Source organism: Periplaneta americana, chromosome 4, assembly GCF_040183065.1.
Source record: "Periplaneta americana isolate PAMFEO1 chromosome 4, P.americana_PAMFEO1_priV1, whole genome shotgun sequence".
Taxonomy (NCBI): domain Eukaryota; kingdom Metazoa; phylum Arthropoda; class Insecta; order Blattodea; family Blattidae; genus Periplaneta; species Periplaneta americana.
In genome coordinates this window covers 208,193,246-208,219,001 of record NC_091120.1, presented here as the reverse complement: position 1 = coordinate 208,219,001, position 25,756 = coordinate 208,193,246, and the positions used below count along the sequence as shown (strand labels likewise).

Here is a 25,756-nt window from a genome sequence, read left to right as displayed (position 1 = left end):
TATTTGGTGTAAAATATTAATTTTTTGTATGTAGAGAGCTCATGGCTATAGCAACTCAACAAAATATAAATATTTTGAATAATTTATTTGGGAGGCAGATTTGAAGAAAAAATGTACCCAATGCAGGATTTTACTAAACTCGATATATCTAAGCCATTTTTAAAGATAAATTCAAACACTATGTTACAATTTATTTGTAAAAGAACGCTTTACAAACTGTCTGTAACAGAAATTTGATATTAGTTCCTACATTTGTAAAATAAACAATTACAATTTAATAACATTTTTTTTATTTTCTTTCTTGCAAACAGAGAGACTTATTTTTAAAATGAAATCAATTAGGGAAATTCCGTTACAGAGAAAAGTTTCCTAGTAGTCTAGAGAATGTGTATTCTAAATTTCATTCATATATCTTTAATAGTTCAAAAATTATATCGATTTTTGTCTGGCTATGTAGCGAAAAAAGTAAAGTTCCAGAAACAGCAATCAAAAGGGGGTGTGATTTAATAATCCAGAGCGCAGGAACTTGAAAAATGGCGTCTCAACATCCAATAAGGGCACAGATACCCACACAATGTTACACAATGTATTCCACACACATCACGGAGTATTTTAAAGAAAAATTTGGTTTTGAAAAAAAAATGAAGTTCCGGAAACAACAAACAAAAGGGCGGTGTGATTTAAAAATCCAGAGCGCAGGAAGTTTAAAAATGGCGTCTCAACAACTGATAAGGGCACAAATACCCACAAAATATTATACAATGTATTCTACACATATCACAGAGTATTTTAAGGGAAAAAATTGTTTTTTGAAAATTTACTCATTTTTCACCAAAAAATACCATCCTCTTCCCTTAAGGTTAAATCCAGAGAAATCGCAAGCAATTCACCGATGCCATTGGACATATCGTCGGTTTCTTGGTAAAAGTGACCAAGTCCAAAATGGAAAATTATTGGAAAAAGGCATTTAAAGGTTTAATGATCCATCCAAAGATCTAAAGATGTTAGTAATTACTAGACTTCGTTCAATTGCCAAACGCAGCATGCAATCAGGTTGCCGATGTATGGTAGTATAGACATCAATGCTAGATTAGCAACACTTCATACTTAGGAATGGCCGATCATATTAGGAAGTTTAAATGTAGAAAACAAAGAACGGACGTGGCAAAATTTACCTTTCTTAACCGCACAATAGTAGACTGGAACAGCTGGAAGCCATCATGAAGGACTGCGGGGATAAATCGAAGATCACGCGCTTCATTAAGTGGCTCGTCAATACGGTCCTGTCCGAATGCAAGGACAACACGAAGCCTCAGAAAGAAGACTGGCTTCTTAGAGCGGTGCTTCAAATATAAGTCATGCCTGTTGTGAGGTGCAGCACTATCACATAGTGGGTGGGTTTGTTTTCATGGAAAAGTCCGTAGAAATTATGTTAAGACTTTCTCAATATGCGATATTCACAACTGGTGTCTATGTCATCAACAACTGTGTCCGAGATAGCTTCCACCGTATATAGTCCATACTACAGAACGTCCATATGATAAAACGCCCATAAGGTCAAAGTGTCCATATTGTCAAAATGTCCATACGGTAAAAATGTCCACGTACTAAATGTCCATACGACAGAAAGACCATATGATAAAACGTCTGTTAAGTCAAAATGTCCATAGGGTCAAACGTTCATAATGTCCGATTATTAAAGAGTCCTCTGAAGTTAAGTATTTAGGCATAATTTTCGATAATAATTTAAAATGGAACCAACACATTAATTACCTTTGTAATAAATTACGTAAAATAGTATATTATTTTGTTTTATTGAGGAATTACTTGTCAATAAGTTTATTACGCACAATATATTTAACTTTATTTCAATCGGTAATTATGTATGGAATTATAGGATGGGGTACCTCATTTAAATCCAATTTTAATCCACTTTATTTATTACAGAAGAAAATAATTAAAATATGTCTTCATAAACCTATTGATTTTCCATCTCAAAATTGGTTTTTAGACTTTAATGTACTTAACGTAAGACAAATTTATTATATTGTATTAATAAAATTCAAACATAAAAATCTAAATAATTTTGAATTGTATTCTCATAGTTATGAAACAAAAGGTATGAATTCTTTAAGATTGTTTGAACCAAAATGCAACACTGTTACAGTATTTAATCATAGTAGTAATTTAAGCCCAAGAATATATAACAAATTTATATTTAAATATCCTAATCTTGTCAATACTAATAGTTCTAGTATTAAATTAAAAAAGTTATGTATGGATTTTATAAAAATTGAAAAATTCTAAATTTATATTTATATACTATAATTGCATAGTAGATATAAGACGAATTGTATTGTATAATTATTAATTTCAATTCAGGAATCCGCCCCTGAGCACAAGTTCCACTCTTTCAGGGACAAGCTAAAGTTTTTTCTATATATAATATATATTTTACGTTATAATTATTAGCAAAATAAATAAATAAATAAAAATTCTGCTTGAATAGAACATAATAAATTTTATTCCATAACTCCTACAAATAAGTTATTAATCATCGGGAACCAGAGCCCCACTTTTAAGATGGTAACTAATACTTTTAAGATTTAAGAGAATTTCTCCTTTTTCTTTGTACCTGTTGTAGTTTCTCACAATCTGGAGAATTTGTCTTTGATTCGTCAAATAAGTTTCATTCCCTGCTCTTTAATTTGTGTATGCCTCACTCTTGCTTGCAATATTTGTGTCCAAATTCCATTTTCTTCGCATTTAGGCACTGTATAAATCGGCAAGTGGATGAATGTACAGCCATCACGCGTTGAAGAAGATTGTGCCAGTCTTCTACCGCGTTGTTTGTGTGCTGCATACCTTTCAGGCTGGGAGGTTCATGTTCCTGTATCGCCAATTAATTTTTGTCCTATCTCTATTGAAGTCATGATGTTGGTACAGGTACCCACGAAGAGAAAGAAGCGGCTTACCCTTCTGTGATGGCACTAACTGAGGATTTCGTTCCGTCTTTAAAAACTTCAGTTCTGATTAGTTGGCATTTGAAACTTTTTACATAGGTTACTGTAACTACCATGAACAATGGATATAATGTACATTATAGAACTATGGACATTTTGACTCTGGACGATTTAACATGGACATTTTCAACGTGGGCATTATTCCGTGGACATTTTGACGTATGGACATTATAGTCCTGGACTTTATGTCTGGTAACCCCCAGATACTACAAAATCTGCGCTTACCATCAACCTACTTGATAGACATAGGCCTAAGCTTTTAACTATCATTGTACTGAGTAATATGGAATAAACTGTTATGCATTTGGAAATTTTGACGGACGTATATATCGTCACCATCCCTAATATTCAACTCAAGTGTCCTTCGCCCCCGTGTAAAATGAATTCACCGATGCCATTGGACATACCGTCGGTTTCTTGGTAAAAGTGACCAAGTCCAAAATGGAAAATTATTGGGAAAAGGCTTTTAAAGGTTTAATGATCCATCCAAAGATAACTTGAAGCAAGTAAGGCGATCGGTTTGGAAGTAAATCCCGAAAAGACAAAGTATATGATTATGTCTCTTGATCAAAATATTGTACGAAATGGGAATATAAAAATTGTAAATTTATCCTTCGAAGAGGTGGAAAAATTCAAATATCTTGGAGCAACAGTAACAAATATAAATGACACTCGAGAGGAAATTAAACACAGAATAAATATGGGAAATGCCTATTATTATTCGGTTGAGAAGCTTTTATCATCCAGTCTGCTATCAAAAAATCTGAAAGTTAGAATTTATAAAACAGTTATATTACCGGTTGTTCTTTATGGTTGTGAAACTTGGACTCTCACTTTGAGAGAGGAACATAGGTTAAGGGTGTTTGAGAATAAGTTGCTTAGGAAAATATTTGGGGCTGAGAGAGATGAAGTTACAGAAGAATGGAGAAAGTTACACAACGTAGAGCTGCACGCATTGTATTCTTCACCTGACATAATTAGGAACATTATATTCAGACATTTGAGATGGGCAGGGCATGTAGCACGTATGGGCGAATCCAGAAATGCATATAGAGAGTTAGTTGGGAGACCAGAGGAAAAAAGACCTTTGGGGAGGCCGAGACGTAGATGGGAGGATAATATTAAAATGGATTTGAGGGATGTGGGATATGATGATAGAGACTGAATTAATCTTGCACAGGATAGGAACCGATGGAGGGCTTATGTGAGGGCGGCAATGAACCTCCGGGTTCCTTAAAAGCCATTTGTAATTAAGTAAGTATCCAAAGATAACTGCACATCTTTAGATGTTAGTAAAAACTTATTTTGAAGGTAAATGTGCTATATTATTAGTTTTTAATATAAAATTATGTCTTAAATTTTCATAATGCTTGGAAGCCTTGGAAGGTGGCTTGGTCACTTTTACCATGAAACATACGATATAATCTGTCTACAAATAGTCGATTGGAATATGAAGTTTTATTGATTTTTTTAATGACAAAATCTCAGTGAATAAACTGAACAATAAAACAATGTTCTATAGAATCGCCGTATTACATGAACATAATATCCAGCTCCTCTTTCACAATAGCCCTGCCAAGACTCTGGAATTCGCTACCTGCTAGCATCAGGGACTGTCGAAATAAAAATGAATTCAAACGCAGACTTACTGGGCACTTGGTCAGTAATTGATTTCTTGTAAATATTTTCCTTAATCTATCACAAAATATTTCAATATCCAGTAATTTCATCAATATACAATTTTGTTATTCTAGGTTTAATTAGTAATTCAGTAAATATAAAATATTCTTTGTTTTTCTATGATAAATTATCTAGCTTTAATTAGTGACGTAATCTTTTCGTACTTTGATTTTTTATTGTAATTGTAATTGTAAATTTAATACTAATTGTAATTTTATTCTTCATATTATAGTTGGAATCTCCTGGTAGAGGGGCAGAGAAGGCCTAACGGCCTTATCTCTACCAGGTTAAATAAATAAATACTACTAAAAATACTACTAAATTGATTCCCAGTTACTGAGAATGAACTAAATATGAGAAATAATTTACAAAATTTATTTAACCCTTTGAAGCGCAGTGGTTACAGTGCGTAACTACATTCTAAAGTTGAGTTTCCCGCCTACTTACTGGGTGGTTTTTATTTCAAAACTAGTACGCTGCATTCACTGATCCCTAGTAACTGTAGAAGAATTTTATTTCAATATATATTTGTGTTGCTCGTCCTGTTCAGTAAGATGACCGATGTTTTGTGTATAGTTGGGGTGTGGAAGACTCACTACGTGTTTTTATTTCAGTTGTATGCTAAAATATCACAGTTACGTAAGTTTCTATGTAGTATTATTTCTCTTTCGGTCTTTTAGAACATACTGTATTTCAGTAACAATATTGTAATTTCTTCGACACATGTGGCGTCAATATAGAAATAATGTGGTGGTTTCAAAACGTAACCACCATACAAACAGGGTAGTTATGCTTACCATATCCAAGAAAATGTTCCATTTTGTGTCAGCTTATTCATCATGGCTACAAGGAAGAGATGGTTGGTGACAATCACAAAGTGTTTTTGACAACTTTTTCACAAGTTTGAATCTGATGATCTCTCTAAGGCAGCAAAATATGTATGCATGTGGTACAGTTAGAGAAGGGCGTATTGGTTTACCGCACGACGAAAGAAGAGACCGCGACATGAAACGAGGTGATAGCCGTACGTCATATGCTGGAGTGTCCTGGCTCAAGTGGAAGGATAGAAGGTCCATTCTTTTCCTTTCTAATTACCACGATCCATCTATTGTCGCCACTGTTTCAAGGAAAGAGAAGAATGGAACAACTACTGAAATTGCTTGCCCATAACTCGTGCAGGACTACAACAAACATATGGATTATGTTGACAAAGCTGATATGTTGAAGTCCTACTACGAGATTGATAGAAAATGCAGAAAATAGTGGCACCGCATTTTTTTTTGGCATTTTATTGATGTGACTGTGACTAATGCCTTCTTGGTATATTCATTGAGAGGTGAAGGTGGAGAACTGACTGAAGAATTTCAGGTTAACTGTTGTTGTTCGTTTGGTCGCAGCTAATATTCCAAAACCTAGAGAGAGAATAGTACATTATGCAACGAGCCTATAATGAAGGTAATTAAGAAGTGAGTATGGATATTTATGAAACGAGCGCAAGCGAGTTTCATAATTTTCATACGAGCTTCTTAATTACCATTATAGGCGAGTTTCATACGACTTTTTATGCTCGACCATATTTCTAACTTGAAATTATTAATTTTATTGTATCTGACCTGGAGCAATGTCCCGTGTGTTGTGAGATGTGCGCAGACGCGAAAGTATTCATTTTTTCCGAGGAACAGATGTGCACATTGACCTTGCTAGGCCATAAGAACCTACAGAGATAACATTGAAATTAAATTAGACATTGAAAAACGAGATGACAAATTGAATTTATTTGAATATTATTTACAATTAACGCTAATTATTATAGAACATAACCTTCTGCGACAGTATTGTATTTCCAGCCTCCGTGACTTTTCGCTAATTCTCTTTCGATTGTATATCCGAGAATAAACGATACTTGCGGTTTTATAACGGTAGAAAGCTGACTTGTCATTGGCTGAACAGTTGTAACCTGAGTCGTCATTGGCTGAAAGACCTGACCTTTAATAAGTAGGTGTACTTTAATGACGTGCATTAAAGGTCTGCTACCAGGTGTATAACTACTACATGTCGGCATGGTCGCGCATGAAGACAGTAATACGATCTGTGCACAACTTCAAGCCAACGGTCCCACATGAAAAAAGATGTGCGTGGACCTTCAAGACGCTGTGCTTATTGTAGCACTGAAGTTTAACTACACAGGAGTAAATGGGCCTGCAACACATGTGAAGTGGCACTTTGCCTTAATGAGACCAGAAACTGTTTCCTTTTGTATCATTCACAGTAAGTGTGAAGGAATTGTGTTCTGCAGTATTGCATAGTGGTTTTACCATGAAACCACCATTTTCTGTGTCAAAATTGGAAGTTTTTTCAAATTTTTTTTAAATTTTAGGCACTTCTCTTGGACAAATAAAAGTTTAATTTCATTGCAAACACAATTTTTTATTTCCTTCCATAATGCGTGCATCAAAGGGTTAATGCAACAACTAAAATAACTTCACAATACAATTAATTGATTCTCTCAAAGATCAAGTATGGATCTAATCATAAGTGTGCTGCACAAAATTTGAAACTATAGCTCACAAATTGCAAACCACTCAAAGAAGTAAGCTTGTTGCCCTTGCGAAATTTGCCGTCTACAAACTTGAAAGTATCGATCGAGACGATCACTTCCTACTTAGTATTGCTTTCAGTGATGGATGGACATTTCATCAGTCTGGAAATTCTAAAAAAAAAATCACTTTCGATTATGTCATCTGGGAACCAACTCGCTTCTATCGACTATACACGCTTCAGCGCAAAAACCAATTCTAGGCTTGCACAACTTCCTATCTAGGAATTGAACTATTTTTCTTGCAGAAAGACGCTATCCTGTATATCAGGCATGCCAATTGATGCCCACAGGAGCAAGCGCGCGCTTTAGAGCCCAGGAGAGCCTGAGCGCTTTACAGCGGAAAGGAAAGAGACAGACGAAAGAGGTGGTATATGCCGCTTGGTCGAGCTATATTCAGGGATGGCCAGCACTGATTCAATAGATAAAGGGAAGAGAACTTATTAAAATTGTATCCATGTTAATTTTTAGATTTGCCTCAGAAGTATAAGTGCATTATAAGAATGTAAGTTTTAATTTTAATGCTCATTTTTCACAAGTTTGATTTTTTTATTCAAAAGAAATATTTTCTCAACTTTTCGTATAGAAAAGTGAAATTTTCAGGTATAGGCCTATTTATTTAGTAGCCTTACAGAATGTTTTCGTAAATCTAATATACCGTAAATACGTATTACTGAAGATAGTGTATTGAAAATTTTGAAAATATTCTCATGGAAATTGTTTGTAAGGAAATGAATTAACAAAGCAACTACTGTTACATCATAAGCAAAAGATACGTGCCCATGTGTTGTAAAAATGTCAGCTCTATAGCTTCAGGTTTCGAGAAAATAATTTAATATTCTGATGATAGGAAGTTGCTCACAAATATCACCTTAAAAGCATAATGTGATAAGAATTTTGTTATGTAATATTAGTTACACTTAAAACAGATACAGTACCTAGGTAACTTTGCTTTGTATTGTAATATTGTTTTGATTAGTTTATTGATTACTTTTATAAGGCTAAAGATACCATCAATATAAATTCCAACTTATCATGTCATACTCAATCTCTTTCTTTGGAATATCACTTTCTTTTTGAATGATGTGTTTCATCCACTTAATACAGTATAATACTATATCACTATGGAATTTAAGTGAATATTCCTTCTTAACTCTCTATTATGTTATAAAGATTTAAAACACAAGTGCAATATTGAGAAATCAGTGTTACTACTTTTGTTTTACAGACAATATAGATAATATTAAACAGAAAGAAGCCATATAAAAATAACGACATAAAATTTCACGTTCCGTTTGAAGTTTGTGCACCACTGTTTTCTTAATCCAACAGGCTGCTTATTCATATATACAACCCTTCCTCTTTCCATACTTAGCGCTTGCTGTCCGCGCACGACGTCAAGGTCAGAAAAATACGCTTGCTTTGACATCACTGCTCTATATGAATGTGTTAGAGTTTTACGGCGATCCTCAACATTAAGAAGAATGGAAACACAAGTGATATTTAGCAACGTAACAATGAGGTTACTGATGTGCCACATCGTTTGTGCGAGGTGGCACTATCCCACGACCACTTGATTTCTCCCACATCAAACCAAACTTCGTCCAACGTGAACGGTGAATTTTAAAGTACTGTGCATCAAGTAGTTTGTGACTGAGTTTTTCACGTTCTTTGTACGCAGGTAATGAACATGAAAGAAATCCGTCCAATAGTTTAGTAGAAATCAGAAACAAAATTTGGGGCATCTTAATTTTCCAAGTTCCAATTATTTAGTATTTAGCATTTATTTATTTAACCTCGTAGAGATAAGGCCATTAGGCCTTCTCTGCCCCTCTACCAGGGATTATAGTTCCCTATTACAAAGTAATCAAATTTCTTGGCTTAAAAATCGATAATGTGTTAAATTGGAGAAATCATATTAAAGAAATTACCCCCAAACTAAATTCAGCATGTTTTGCTATTAGATCTATGCAAAAGATAGTAAATATCAATACCTTAAAAACAATATACTTTGCATACTTCCACTCGGTAATGAGTTTTGGAATAATATTCTGGGGAAATTCCACAGATAGTAACAGTATATTCGTATTACAAAAAAGAGTAATTAGAATAATAGTAGGTGCCAAATCTAGGGAATCGTGTAGGACTATTTTCAAAAAACTACAAAAATGCCCATGGCTTGTCAGTATATCTTTTCATTAATAATCTTCCTCGTATGTAATCGTGAAAACTTTGTAACTAATTCAACAGTTCATAGCATAAATACACGTCAAAAAATGACTTTCATACTCCATCAGCAAGTCTATCATGCTATCAAAAAGGAGTGCGATATATGACAGTAAAAATTTTTAATACCCTCCCTATCGATATAAAAAATGAAAATCAAAACATAAAATTATTTAGGGCCAAATTAAAGAAGTACCTAATTTCTCACGCCTTCTATTCTGTAGGTGAATTCATGACATTCAATAACACTTCATGGAATTGATACTAAAACTTTGTGTTGTACTAGTAGACTATATTGTAAATCTCGTCTGTATATATTTCATCTAGACTGTGACTATAAATTAAGACTTTATAATAGTATTAAGTTTTTTGACTTGTTCCATATTCTAGCTGTGAGCAATGTATGAATACCATGGAATGTTAATAAATACAATACAATACAACACAACTATAATATGAAGAATAAAATTACAATTAAGATTAAATTTACAATTACAATAAAAATTACAGTACGACAAGATTACCTGATCAATGAAAGCTAGACAATTTATCATAGAAGTTAAGAACAAAGAATATTTTTTTATTTACTTAATTTCAATCAAACCTAGAATAACAAAATTCTATAGTGATGAAGTTACCATATATTAAGATATTTTGTGATAGATTAAGAGAACTATTTACAAGAAGCCATGTCTGAACGAGTCTCAATTACTGACCAAGTACCTAGTAAGTTTGCGTTTGAATTCAATTTTATTTCGACAGTCCCTGATGCTAGCAGGTAGCGAATTCCAGAGTCTTGGCATGGCTATTGTGAAAGAGGATGAGTATGAGGAGGTGCGATGGGATGGTATTGTTAGTATTGTTTCATGGCGAGAGCGTGTGTTCAGATTGTGGTGGGAAGAAAGGTAAGTGAAGCGAGACGACAGGTACGAAGGAATAGAAGAGTTCAAGATTTCGAAGAGAAGGAGAAGTGAATGTAAATTTCTTTTCTTGTCTAGTTTAAGCCAACCTATTGCTTCCAGGGATGGGGTAATATGATCATATTTACGAACATTGCTTACAAAACGTACACACAAATTATGAGCACGTTATAACATATTATTGAACATGCTCAGTGCTATAATTGGAACTTGGAAAATTGTGATGGTCTAAGTTTTGTTTCTGGTTCAGTACTGAAATGATTATAGTTCATTTACATCATTCCCTGATAAATTGACTCCCAGTACAGAGTATGAAAAAACTTGGTGATATAATTTAGTAGATATCCCTCGTACACATTTATGTAGATCTTACGACAAAAATTACTTTTCCCCGCGGGTCACTAGGCACAGGTTATAATTGTGTCAGCTACCTTCCAAGACACTACTGCAGAATTATTTTTATCCATTGTACAATATAATTTTAATTGGTTTATTTTATGACGCTATATCAACTGCGATGGTTCTCTAGCATGAATGACATGAAGATAATAATGTCAGCGAAATCAGTCAACCAATATCATTTATTACAAAAATTCATATTAAATACATAAAAATATATTGTGTAGTCCAGGGTTCAGCGCCTGAATTTATCGAGCATCACCACATACTAGAAATATATAGAAATATATTTTAGATTTATACATATATATATTTTTTTCTCCCTGTAACATAGTTCTAGTAAGCTCATATTAAATTAATTTTCATCATTTTACTAGCTATCTCAAATCTCAAATTAATTATAATTGATTGAATTAAATTAGCTCATAAATTAAGTTACTACTTTACCTTATAGGTTTATCTAAATTTAAATAAAAATGTAGTCTACTAGTCGTTAAAACTTAACTGAAGAATATGCTGGAGAACCTTTTAAGTGTAGTGTAAATATTCGTAATTTAAATATGTATTGTATTGATTAAGCCTCGTTGAGTGGAAGAGAAGGCCTTATGGCCTTAACTCTGCCAGCGAAAATAAAACATTATTATTATTATTATTATTATTATTATTATTATTATTATTATTATTATTATTAGATGATGAGGAAAAATCGCGGAAAAACCTCAACCAGGTAACTTGCCCCAAACCAGGATTCGAACCTGGGTCTCCATTATCATAGTTCCTACATGCAAGCTACAACTCCATGCGATAGACTTGGACAATATACAGTGTGTCCACAGAAATATTCCGTGATTATAAATTGCTATGATTTTGTAACTGTGTGTATTACGAAATTCATACTGGTGCCATTAGAAAAAATGGCTCAAAAATATCAGGGGATGTGTAATTGTAAATGTTGGCGGAAAACAATAGACGACACCATAAGGAAAAAGAAAGAAAAAAAAAGACGCTGTTCCCGCTCTTTCACGTGTTATTGTGGCATTCTTAGCTAGATGCAAATTGTGTTAAATGTTGTGAAAGTTCACATTTCAACTCAGCATTTAGAGAGTTATGGCGAACCCATAGGAACGTAGCTGGTGTAATTGTTCCACCCCAGAATCGTCTTGTCAGTAGGTGTTGCATGTTGAAACTTCGTCTGAAGGCCCGCTGAACTCTCATTACACTCCGTGCAGTGGCGGTGCGTCAATAAGAGCACAAGAGCACGTGAACACCTTGTTTCCATTAATGCACAAACAGTTTTATTATTTAATACCGTATTGACGCAGTGGGGATGTATAATATCAGAATCGAGTATTTTAAACTTCCCGCATCTTGCATAAACTTCTTATGTAAACTTGGCAACATCCGTTCACTTACAAGCTGTGCCCTTTTCAAGAAGGTTACAGGAATTTCACGCATGCGCTGGAGAATATTCTTTCGCTGGCTGGTTATGACTCGTCAAGAGCACAAAGCGTTAAGTGAACAGTGAATCTATCCTACAGATGTCAGGTGCATCGATGCTATCGTTCACGTGCTATATCTCGAGGACGAAATTTAATAGTCTGTATTCTAGCCTGTAGGTGTCAGCATCTCACTGTCGGAACGTTTACTTTATGTGGATGTGTGTACAGTGCTGCTACGAGAGTGTAGTTTGTGAATTACTATACTTTAGTGTTAGCATGATAGCATAGTTTGGCTTTCAAATACGTGATGGCTGAATGTGGTGGTGGTATGAATTTAAGTATCTGTATGGTAGTGTATAATATTTAAGAATAATATTTACTGGCATGTATTTATAGTATTCAATCTTTGTGAATAGGATAACAGTACTGTTATAGGCTATAGTGTATCAGTGCGTTGTGAATCAAAATATATTACTAACACACACTTGTGTAAATAACGGCATTGTGGTATGTATTTATTTTTAACAAACGTAAACAATGAATTCTATTCAAGTAATTTTGAACAGTAAAGAACTGGGTAAACTGGCTTACCAGGAAAAATTGGAAGTAAAAAGACTGGGTTTCATTAGACTATTATTATTTTTATTATTATTATTATTATTATTATTATTATTATTATTATTATTATTATCATCATCATTATTATTGGCGGGCGGTTAGCTCAGTTGGTAGAGCAGCTGGCTACGGACTGGAAGGTCCGGGGTTCGATCCCAGATGGTGACAGGATTTTTTCTCGTTGCCAAACTTTCAGAATGGCCCCGAGGTTCACTCAGCCTCCTATAAAATTGAGTCTTTCCCGGGGGTAAAAGGCGGTCAGAGCGTGGTGCCGACCACACCACCTCATTCTAGTGCCGAGGTCATTGAAAGCATGGGGCTCTACCTCCATGCCCCCCCAAGTGCCTTCATGGCATGTTACGGGGATACCTTTATTATTATTATTATTATTATTATTATTATTATTATTATATGTTGTTTTGAATTTATATACGGTTTTTTCGATAGTGAAACGTTGGAATCATGACATTTTGTATTATGATAAACGTACGATTTCAAATTCTCTTCGATTTTGGAACACAAAATTGTGAACACATATAACATTTTATCACGAGCCGCCACTGACTCCGTGTGCTATGGTATTACAATACACACAAACTACTTTCCTATGGGTTCGCCATAGCTCTCTAAATGCTGCAGAATTCACACTGATTTGAAATGTATATATTCACACCATTTAACACAATTTTATTCTATACAACAATGCCACAATCACAAGCGAAAGAGCAGGAATAACGTCTTTTTCTATTTTTTCTTACGGTGCCATCTATTGTTTTCCACTAACAATTAAAATTACGCATCCCCTGAAATTCTTTAAGCGTTCCTTGTAATGGCATCGTTATAGATTTCGTAATACGCTTAATTACACAATTAAAACAGTTTATAATCACGGAATGTTTCTGCAGACACACTGTACAAGTCGCCACTGCAACAGCGTAGTGAAAATTAATCATTTTAATGCAAGCAGTAATTTCTAATATGAGTTGCGCAACGACTCTGTTACGAATTGAGTAACTGCAAACAAGAGTCTGCACACGTCGCCCACACTTGCACCATGCGCATGCTAGAGACCTGCGTTCTAGGAATCGTGGTGAGTGGATATGGCATGGTTGTCTGAATGGCACTTGATACCTGACTGAACTGTGATGAAGCGGTGGTACCTTGCAACCGCATTTCCAGGCACTGCCTGCAGTCTGTTGTAAAATACGTTAGACCAAACCATGACCGTGACGTCATTGCTTGCGTTTTTATAATCCTTGTCATACTTTGCATTATCATCAGTCTTATTTCGCCATCCGTATCAAGATAATCACGATGATCATTATCGTCATCGCTTAGTCATCGTTTAGTTTAAATGTAGTTCTGTTTATAAGTATGCATAAGGGTGTAATTATTTGTCTTATTTGAGCTGTTGTGTCTGTGAAGCGAGGTGAGTCAGTGAAGTTATGGTTTTACAGTGCAGTGAATAGTTCCGATCAGTGATAATTTATAGCGTCAATGAAATGTGTTCTATAGTGTCAGTGAAATGTATTCTATAGTGTCAGTGAAATGTGTCCTAAAGTTTCAATGAAATGTGTTCTATAGTGTCAGTGAAATGTGTCCTAAAGTGTCAGTGAAATGTGTTCTATAGTGTCAGTGAAATGTATTCTATAGTGTCAGTGAAATGTGTCCTAAAGTGTCAGTGAAATGTATTCTATAGTGTCAGTGAAATGTGTCCTAAAGTGTCAGTGAAATGTGTTCTATAGTGTCAGTGAAATGTATTCTATAGTGTCAGTGAAATGTGTTCTATAGTGTCAGTGAAATGTATTCTATAGTGTCAGTGAAATGTGTCCTAAAGTTTCAATGAAATGTGTTCTATAGTATCAGTGAAATGTGTCCTAAAGTGTCAGTGAAATTTGTTCTATAGTGTCAGTGAAATGTGTTCTATAGTGTCAGTGAAATGTGTTCTATAGTGTCAGTGAAATGTGTCCTAAAGTCTCAATGAAATGTGTTCTATAGTGTCAGTGAAATGTGTTCTATAGTATCAGTGAAATGTGTCCTAAAGTGTCAGTGAAATGTGTTCTATAGTATCAGTGAAATGTGTCCTAAAGTGTCAGTGAAATGTGTTCTATAGTATCAGTGAAATTTGTCCTAAAGTGTCAGTGACATTTGTTCTATAGTGTCAGTGAAATGTGTCCTAAAGTGTGAGTGAAATGTGTCCTAAAGTGTCAGTGAAATTTGTTCTATAGTGTCAATGAAATGTGTTCTATAGTGTCAGTGAAATGTGTTCTATAGTGTCAGTGAAATGTGTTATATAGTGTTAGTGAAATGTGTCCTAAAGTGTCAGTGAAATGCGTCATACCACTACAGCGAGTGAGATGAGAGTAAAGTGAAAGATTATTATCAGTACCAATGTGAAACTTATGTAGGGCCTATACATATGTAGGTTGTATTGTACAATTAGGTTCACTTATTAATTAGGTTATTTTCTGTATTATTATTAATTGTAATTATTGTGTTAAATTGTATTGTGTATTCTTATTGTATTGTGTATTGTATTGTAATTTTATTATGTATTGTTTATATTGTGTATACCACTGCCATCGGGTGCTTGTCCACTTGCAGCATAAATCAATACATAGGCCTACATACATATTAATAATTATCTTCATTAGTGACGGCGACAAATTTTTCTGAAACGTGGCTAACATCGGTCGCGAGGAGGTTACAGTTTTTTGCTTGACATATGCAGAACACATCACAAATGCTAACCACATCCATAGAGACATCAACACAGACATGGAAATACTGCACATCCAACCAAAAAGCCAGAAACTAAACACACTAGAACAATATGAAATATACAGACACACGAAAACACATCCCAACGAAATTCTCAACACGCAACTCAATTTCAGAACACACACACTCTTTTACTCTACATTACACCACACGAACACACCCTCATCATCATCATCATTGGCATTACAGCCCTTGTAGTTTAGCCTTAACCTCCCTCAGAACATCCGACCAATCACTCCTGTCTAATGCTCGTGTTCTCCATCTTCTAATTCCAACTTTTGTTAGGTCAGCCTGAACATCATCCAGCCATCTCAGTTTAGGTCGTCCGACTTTCCTTCTTCCTACTGGTAATGCATCTAGTAGAGCTTTGGGTGTGTGATTGTTCTCCATCCTGGCTACGTGTCCCAGCCACTCTAACCTTCTGAGTTTTATGTCAACAACAATGTTAATATCTTTATATAATTCAGCATTTGTTCTGATTCGCCAAAACCCTTGCTCATAAGTAGGCCCAAAGATTTTCCGTAATACTTTCCTTTCCCAGGCATTTAAGATCGTTATTGCCTTTTCAGGTAAAGTCCAGGTTTCACTTCTATATACTACTATTGCTTTAATAATAGTTTTATATATTCTTATTTTAGCTTTTCTTGAGATACACCTGGACTCCATAGTTTTATTCAATGCCCAAAGACCTCGATTCCCAGCTGCAATCTTAATCTTCTCTTTTATATCAGTCATGACATCATTATTGTCTTTCACCGTGGAACCCAGATACTTAAAACAGAAAACTCTATCAAAATTAGCATAATTTAAATTAATCTTATTAGTATGAACACACCCTCACAGGAAACAAAACAAAAGGCGCCAAGACCAACAACGACCAGTTCTGAGGATGACCCATTATAGGTCGAAACATGTAAACAAGGTACGTTAGAATTTAAGGGAAGAGGATAGCATTTTTTGGTGAAAAATGAGTAAATTAAAAAAAAAATCTTTAAAATACATTGTGATATGTGTGGAATGCACAGCATAATATTTTGTGGGTATTTGTGCCCTTATCAGATGTTGAGACACCATTGTTAGACTTCCTGCGTTTTTAAATCACTCACCCCCTTTTATTGTTGTTTCCGGTAAATTGAATTAAAAAAAAATTTAAATACTCTTTGATATATGTGGAATGCATTGCATAACATTTTGTGGGTGTTTGTGCCCTTATCGGATGTTGAGACGCCATTTTTAAACTTCCTACGCTATAGATTTTTAAATCACTCGCCCCCTTTTATCGGTTTACGGTAACTTCATTTTTTTGCTACATTTCCAGACAAAAATGGATATAATTTCTCAACTATTGAAGATATACGCATGAAATTTAGAACACACATTCTTTAGACTATTAGGAAACTTTTCTCTGTAACAGAATTTTGGTAATTGTTTTCATTTTAAAACTACGTCCGTTTGTTTGCAAGAAAGGAATTCAGAAAAGTGTTATTAAATTTTAATTGTTTATTTTACAAACGTAGGGACTAATATCAAAATTCTGTTACAGACAGTTTGTAGAACATGCTTTTGCAAATACATTGCAAAAAACTGGATGAATCTACCTTTAAAAATGGTTTAGATATATCGGTTTTAGTAAAATCCTGCATTGGGTATATTTTTTTTTAAATCTGGGGGCCCACCAAATATATTTTTTTTCAAAATATTAATTTTTTGTTGCGTTGCTACAGCTATGAGCTCTCTACATACAAAAATTAATATTTTACACCAAATAGGAAAAAAGTTTTAAAAAATACCATCCTCTCCCCTTAACACAAGAAAGTTTTATCATACATATTCCGAAATTAATTTACTTTCAAAAGTTCGAAGATTTGTTTGAAAGATTTTGGGGAAATTATATTTCAAAAGACCATTAGTCCTCCAAGTTCAAATATTGCAGGCAGTTGTAGAGAATTGGTTCGCAGGCGAAATCTCACAAGGCAACAGTCATTCAGCAACTTACGAAAAGTTATAACCAGACATCGGATTCTAGGGCAAATGCCTATTTTGTTTCTTTAGGAGAAAAGTAAAAATAATTATTAATATTTGTGTTTCATGGAAATTGAATGGTATTCAAAGAGTTTTATAGTGCCCTAAAATGCCCTAAAACGGTTATTAGAGCCTAATTTGTTAATATTCGCCTCAAAATGCCTAACTCACTGTAAAGTTTCGCATTTTACTCTTACTTTTTATAATTTATACATGCATTCACTGCGAAATTTAAGGCATTTAAAAAGTGGAAAGTTTGCTTCACACCGGCCATGAAACCATTGATAAAGGAAACAAAATGTTTTGAATCTCACGACACTCGCAATACATTTCACCGAATTTAACATGTTTGGAGGCATAAATGCCGACAAAGAACCAACCTTAGTTTTGAAGCAGGCAACAATCACAACATGTGCTGCTACCGATTCAGAGATATACTATACTATAAAAATGACTGTTTTCGGTCTGAAACCGATTAGCTGTACTGCCCTTCAGAGTGTCATAAAATCACAATTTTTGGAGAAAGAGTGTTTTTGAAATATTTATGAAAAGTCGTAAAACTGCGAATTAGTAGGGTAAACCGTTACAAAATATTTAAAAGAATGGCCCTCCTAGTGTTAACACTACCAGGAAATGCAACAATAAGTGGAACTTTGTATTTTTGTCCACTTGAATCTCAATAACAACGGTTCATTTGAATGCTCGTTAACAGTTGCTCTTTCCCTCACCTTATTTGTGTTGAGAAGTTTTGAGCGGTAGGACGTTTTCCTGTGAAGTTTAACGCGATAATGCCGAAAAATATAAGTGCAAAATCTACATTGATCCGGCAATGGCTAACAGAATATTCAGAATTCACTTATGATGGAAAAATAATATTCTGCAAGATTTGTAGCAAACAGGTATGTAACAATAGTTGAAATATATAAATTCTATTAATTTTAATGAGTAGGCCTATAATATTATACATTGACTGAGCTATCCTGAGGTATAATTCTTTTTAAGACCACTACACTTTAACCTTTTAAATTCCGATAGTTAAAGTATTTGCAGGTCATTAAAATTTTGATTATTCGAACCCACTAACTTTGAGATAGAAATACGGCAATACAACAATTAGGATTTTATTTTAATTCAGTTTACTTTACATTTTTAGATTTCGCAAGAAAAGAAGTGCCACCTAAAGCAGCATGTGCAAGGAGCGGCTCATAAGGCTAAAGCTCAGCAGAAAAATCAACTGCAACAAACTTTACTAACACAGCCTACTTCAATCTCAGCAGCAATTTCTATGCTGATTTAACCAGAGCGTTTGTTGCTGCTAACATTCCCTGGAATGCAATTGCAAATCCGGTTTTAAGACAGTTTTTACAAAAATACTGCAAACAAAATATCCCATCTGAGTCGACCCTAAGAAAAAATTACTTAGACAGAATATACAATGAAACTTTAGCTTCCATTCGGGAGGATATAGGTGATTCTTACATATGGGTCTCTGTGGATGAAACCTCAGATCCTATGAATAGGTATATAGCAAATATGGTAGTAGGAAAACTTAGTCCTGATGGACCTTCGATTCCACACCTCTTACGTGTTAAGGAACTTTCGAAAGTGAATAGCCAAGCCATTGCTTATTTTGTAAATAAAGGCCTACAGTCTTTATACTCCGGTAATATAGACGATTCTAAAGTTCTGTTGTTTTGTACTGATGCTGCCTCATACATGGTTGCTGCAGCTCCATTTCTTAAAACATTTTATCCTAACCTCACGCATGTAACCTGTCTAGCACATGGCCTTCACAGGGTTTCTGAAACAATCCGGAATGAATTTCCTCTTGTCAATTCGTTTATTTCTAACACAAAAAAATGTTTTTGTAAAGCCCCATCCAGGATTTCAATATTCAGAGAGAACTTTCCAGATATCCCACTCCCACCTCAGCCGGTTGTTACACGATGGGGAACCTGGATTCAGTCAGTGGTGTATTATTCTAAGTATTTTAAAGAAGTGGTCACAGTTATTGATAAATTACCTGAAACTGATAGTGCAGCGTGTATGAAAGCAGTGAAAGATTGTCTGAATGACTCACGAGTGAAAAACGATATTGCCTACATAACATCAAACTTTTCTTTCATACCTGCAAGCATTGAACAATTAGAACGTGAAAAACAATCTCTTTGTAGCCAAATAGCAATAGTAAAGGAAGCTCAAGTGAACATACATTCTGCTTTGGGCGAAACTGGGAAAAAAGTTAAAAATAAGTGGGACAACGTATTAAATAAGAATGTAGGATTTTCATTGTTGGAAAAAGTATCAAGAGTGATATCGGGGGAAAGTGTAAATGTTCCAATAATTATTGATGTTTCTATTGTACCTAATTTAAAATTTGCGCCTCTCACATCAGTTTCGGTTGAAAGAAGTTTTTCTGTTTTCAAAATGATTCTCAGTGACAAAAGGCAAAGGTTAACTGTGGAGAATTTAGAAAAAATTCTGGTGGTGTACTGTGCAGATAATTATAATAAAGTCTGAGCATGGAACTGAATTTCAATAACTTAAAATGAGTAATCTTGATATCAATAATCATTATTTCACTAGTTTCAATATATTAAATTTGTGCAGCTCTGTTTATAAATATAATATAGTATTCTTTTTTAATGTTTAAACATACTTTTTTGTGCGTATTTTAGTGTATAACTAAAAATTTCAGTGAAAGAAATAAGTATGATACCTTGATGTGCCTAAAATGCCTATTTTCATTAAAATAGAGCCTAATTTTACAAATTTTGAGCTTATTTTAGGCGCCTAAAACTGCAATTTTTAGTGCCTAAAAATCCGATGTCTAGTTATAACATGCATTGTCAGGAATCGCTTCTGGCACTGTGTACTAGGCTACCTTCTACTGTGAATTTAACGCGATCACACACATTCTGCAGGAAAAATGTGAGGGCAACTGCAATTAATGAGAAGTCCTCTTGCAAGGTACACCACAATGGGGAACTTTTCGAAAGCTCCAATAATATTTCTAGACTTCCTGAAAAAACAGAAGTCGAATTCAAACTGAAGTGAATTCAAACAAAATTATATCATTTTCACAATTTATTTTCAGGTCATGTTCCTGGCCACGCCTACATTAGGACGTATCATAGATAACATGTTAAGAACCCTCCGGACGTCTAGAACACGTTCAGGTACAAACTAGGAGCTTAACAAAACCTATATCCATTTTGAATCTTGCGTACACTACTTTTAACACTTGAATATAAGTAATTGATTAACTAGCGGACTTACTCGTGTTAATTATGTAAGTCTGTGCGGCTTACAGCTGTTTCGGTGCTTCATCACACCATCTTCAGAGCCTACTAGATCTCGGCGTCATCTCGAACTTCTCTGCCTGTCGTGTGGGTGCGTTTGATTGTTGAAAGGTGTTGAATAGTGGAGTCAAATAGTGTGTGTGTACTGAACTTGATCTGTGTGTTGAGAAGTTGATCAGGGTGTTTTTTAGTGTGTTTCTATATTTCATATTGTTCTAGTGTGTTGAGTTTTTGGTTCTTGGGTTGTATGTGTAGGATTTTCATGTCCGCATTTATGTTATTGTATGTATGGTTAGTATTGGTTATGTGATCTGCGTATGTAGATGTATTGTGTCCTCTGGTTATTGCAGTTGTACCACCACACACATACACAACACATCTAACCAACCAACACAACACAAACATGCTGCATTCAGGACAATGGTACACAGATTACTGAACATACCCATGAGCCAACAACACTACAATGAAGAAGTGAACACAATCAAATACATAGCACAAGAAAACGGTTACAACCCAAACATAATAGACAACATCATAAGGAAGACAAAACAAAAACTCAACAAACACAAGAACACAAGAAATACATCACATTAACATATGAAAACAAAGGCACACATAAGATCGCATCTTCATTCAGAAAGCAGAAATAAAACATAGCATACAGAACAGAAAACACACTACAAAGACATCTCAACACACAAACAAATAAATACGACCACACAGGCGTATACAAACTCACATGTAATAGTTGCAACAAGTTCTACATAGGACAGACAGGCAGATCATTCCAAACTCGATACAAAGAACACATTAAAGCAATAACCAGAGGACACAATACATCTACATACGCCGATCACATATCCAATGCTAACCATACTTACAATAACATAAATGCGGACGTGGAAATCCTACACATACAACCCAAGAACCAAAAACTCAATACACTAGAACAATACGAAATATAGAAACACACTAAAAAACACCCTAATCAAATTCTCAACACACAGATCAGTTTCAGTACTCCACTCTTCAACACCTTTCAACAATCAAACGCACCCACATAACAGGCAGAGAAGTTCAAGATGACGCCGAGATCTAGTAGGCTCTGAAGATGGTGCGATGTTACACCGAAACAGATGTAAGCCGCACAGACTTACATAATTAACACGAGTAAGTCCACCAGTTAATCAATGACTTAAAATCTATATGTTGGCACTAACTACAGTTAAACATTATACTTACTATAGGCATCCAACAAGGAAAACTCAGTGCGCAGAAACCAGCGGGCGTGACTGTCTCGCGCAGATGACGTAAGCTCCAATGCCCAGCATGATCTCACGCCTACTGCAGGGGGGTAAGAGGGGTATAGCATGTGCGCCGCGAGGAGTTCGAGCTGAGTTTTGCTTGTAGGATACCTATAACGATGCCAGATGGATGAATCATTATTATAATGGAAGCAACATGTTCCGTCTTGTTGGCTTGCCACGTGTTTGTTCTCCTGCAGGTGTCAGGGACTTGCTGGACCGCCTTTACCGTGGAGCAATGTCCAACTCCGCTAGGAATTTGGACGACTTCCTCCTGAACGAATACAACTTCGAAAACGTGTACGGGAAGAGCAGCCCGGACTTGGTGCATCTGGATGAGGTTGAAAGTGCTGATCACTTCAGGGGCGGTCTGGATTGGCTATCGGAATGGAGGGATTTCGACTGCATCTCAAGCGATTCGCAGAGCATTCTAGAGTCGTTCATTGAAGTCATCTTCACGGAATGCCGTAATTTCACCAACATCCAGGCCCTCATCAAGAAGTTCCTTAATTCTATACTGCAGGAGTGCGGGGAGTCATCGGGAGCCAATCGCTTCCTCAAGAGGCTCGTGAACCGAGTTCTCCACGAATGCGAGGACATGGCGAGGCTGGAAGTATAGGGGGTGAGTCCCTTTCCATGGAAGAAATTATTGTAAGATTGACGGTTTTTTTTTTAACTTCTCAGAATTTATCTAACTACCGTGTCCGATAGGTTCAAGGATGTCAACCTTACAAAATCTTTATTAAATAAGTATATAATAAATTTTCAATCTTAAGACATATCAACTTGCAAATGTTTATTTGCTATTTAATAAGATATATGAACGTTTTCGCCGTTTGGGGCATCATCAGATATAACGAAAACATATAATCTGAACCTATAATAATAAATTATGCAAATAACAAAGAATAAAGAACAATGTATGTATGCAATGCATGAGATTCATGAGCTTTATGTAAAATGTGAAATAATACAGGGTAATTGTTGATATAATCTTTAGATTTTGAAATTGAATTGGACGGATATTTTATACATATAGCTCATGTTACAAATAAAATATACAGTTATAATTAAAATTTGTCAATGATGTTAAAATTTATAATGATGATTGATAAAATAGATATTTTAGGACTACTTATTGTCGTAGGATATACGATTATTTGCGTAGCTGATGTTCGTGTGTTATGTATGTGTTTCATCTGAAAATTGAGATGGAGAAATAATAATATGTGCAAAATATATGCAAGTTATTATATAGAGACACAGATAATTATTATAAGACTACTTACTGAAAAACGTTCGCTAATGAACTAATGTTATTTTATGCTGGAGATTACTGTTTTAATTTATTATCGCTGCCTTAAATACTTGCATATATTTGGTATTATAGCTCATCTAATTATTACGATATTATAATGTTGATTTTCTCTACTTAACTTTCAGTGAATGATTGAAATTCATACCTAACTTACGATTTATCTACTACGAAAATTATCGTATACTCCACGATATCCATAACCAACGAGTATTCATTTCAAATAATATCTCAACAAATCTGATTACACGTAACAGTCATTTATAATCAATAAGATGTTACCAAGTCAGATAATAAATTGAAACAGTAATCTCCAACATAAAATAACATTAGTTCATTAGCGAACGTTTTTCAGTAAGTAGTCTTATAATAATTATCTGTGTCTCTATATAATAACTTGCATATATGTTTGCACTTATTATTATTTCTCCATCTCAATTTTCAGATGAAACACATACATAACACACGAACATCAGCTACGCAAATAATCGTATATCCTACGACAATAAGTAGTCCTAAAATATCTATTTTATCAATCATCATTATAAATTTTAACATCATTGACAAATTTTAATTATAACTGTATATTTTATTTGTAACATGAGCTATATGTATAAAATATCCGTCCAATTCAATTTCAAAATCTAAAGATTATATCAACAATTATCCTGCATTTCACATTTTACATAAAGCTCATGAATCTCATGCATCGCATACATACATTGTTCTTTATTCTTTGTTATTTGCATAATTTATTATTATAGGTTCAGGTTATATGTTTTCGTTATATCTGAAGATGCCCCAAACGGCGAAAACGTTCATATATCTTATTAAATAGCAAATAAACATTTGCAAGTTGATATGTCTTAAGATTGAAAATTTATTATATACTTATTTAATAGTTCACCAGGCATATTGAAATATAAAAATGACTTGTAAATCACAAAATCTACTGGACACCCAAAAGAGTATCACTTTATGATTGTATAATGAATACTGTGAAGGGAAATAAAATTGATAGGGATATTTCATGAACGTCTTTACCTTTCCCAATATCCCTTCTAAGAAGTGGCGGTTCCTCGGGGGTGGGAAGGAAGGAACGTCCTCCTCACATTTTTCTCCTTTCGAAAATAAATGCCAAATGAAATACAGGGACATCATTTTATTTTAACTTGCATTTTTATTGTACCTGCATTTCTGAATGTACTTCACTCTCACCCCTTCACTAATGTCCTTGCTCCCGTCAGACACACAAACTTACGGCCGCTGTTGCATTCGAAGTCTTCAAGCAGTGAAATAAACACTGCAGTGTATAGTGTGTTTCATAAATATGATTGCGTTTTCTCTAGAAGAAAGAACCTATATTAATAATATCGTACCAAAAATTATATTCAAGAAACGATAAATTCAATTTCAGAGAATATGCTTCAAAATGTTTTTAATAATATGCGTAAAGAATTGAAGCCTGCATTGTAATTAACGGCAACCATTTTCAGCAACTTGTTTAAAAATTCAGATTAGCTTATTTTGAATTGAGGTGGCTAGAAGCAAAGGAATACTAGTGACATTTGTAATAACATGAGTTAAGTGCATCCAGTGTAAGCAAAAGTATCTAAAATTTTAGTGGCAAAGGGATATTTTAATCGCATCACACATTAAAATTTGAATAAAAATTTCACCGATATTACGAAAGCTTAAATATTTAAACCCCATTTTCTCAAAAGTAACTTAAGTGCACTTACAGTCCTTTACTTATGACCCCCTCAATTTAAATGCACTCTCTATATTGTATGTTAACATCAATAATTAATATGCTAAATAAAGTAGACATTAAATAACGAACATAGCCGCCTGAAAAAGTTGAGTTTTTTTTTTTTTAATGTTACTACTCTACTGTATTTTGATAAATTCCGTAAAAGTGATGATCAAACTGAAAATCGTAATATCGTATTTCCCTACAACATAAATGGATACACTGCTTTTCTCTCCTCCTATACCTAGTAAAATGATTTGTTTACATATTGCACTAGTAACATCAAACTCCTGTAATGGAAGGGGGCAACAGTGTTTCCGAGTATAGCCAGGTTAATGTTAAAAATGTTGGTAAAAATAAAGTGATGTCCCTGTATAT

At 34.5% G+C, this 25,756-nt stretch overlaps 2 protein-coding genes across 2 annotated transcripts in view; one reads left to right on the top strand and one right to left on the bottom strand.

The window, feature by feature from the left end:
* gogo (golden goal) overlaps positions 1–25,756 on the bottom strand; it is an 849,136-nt gene that overhangs the window by 203,341 nt on the left and 620,039 nt on the right. The gene's annotated exons all lie outside the window — the stretch shown is intronic.
* On the top strand, positions 20,804–22,998 carry LOC138698899 (uncharacterized). The gene is made up of 2 exons (XM_069825094.1): positions 20,804–20,880; positions 22,511–22,998. Exons 1-2 carry the CDS (start codon positions 20,844–20,846, stop codon positions 22,927–22,929), a joined length of 456 nt encoding a protein of 151 aa, XP_069681195.1. The 5' UTR covers positions 20,804–20,843; the 3' UTR covers positions 22,930–22,998.

Bases quoted from the DNA above. Each gene is read 5' to 3' on its own strand.
- LOC138698899 (XM_069825094.1), top strand. From the start codon at position 20,844: ATGTTAAGAACCCTCCGGACGTCTAGAACACGTTCAG. The intron at 20,881-22,510 runs GTACAAACTAGG...GTTCTCCTGCAG, and splicing joins GACGTCTAGAACACGTTCAG to GTGTCAGGGACTTGCTGGAC.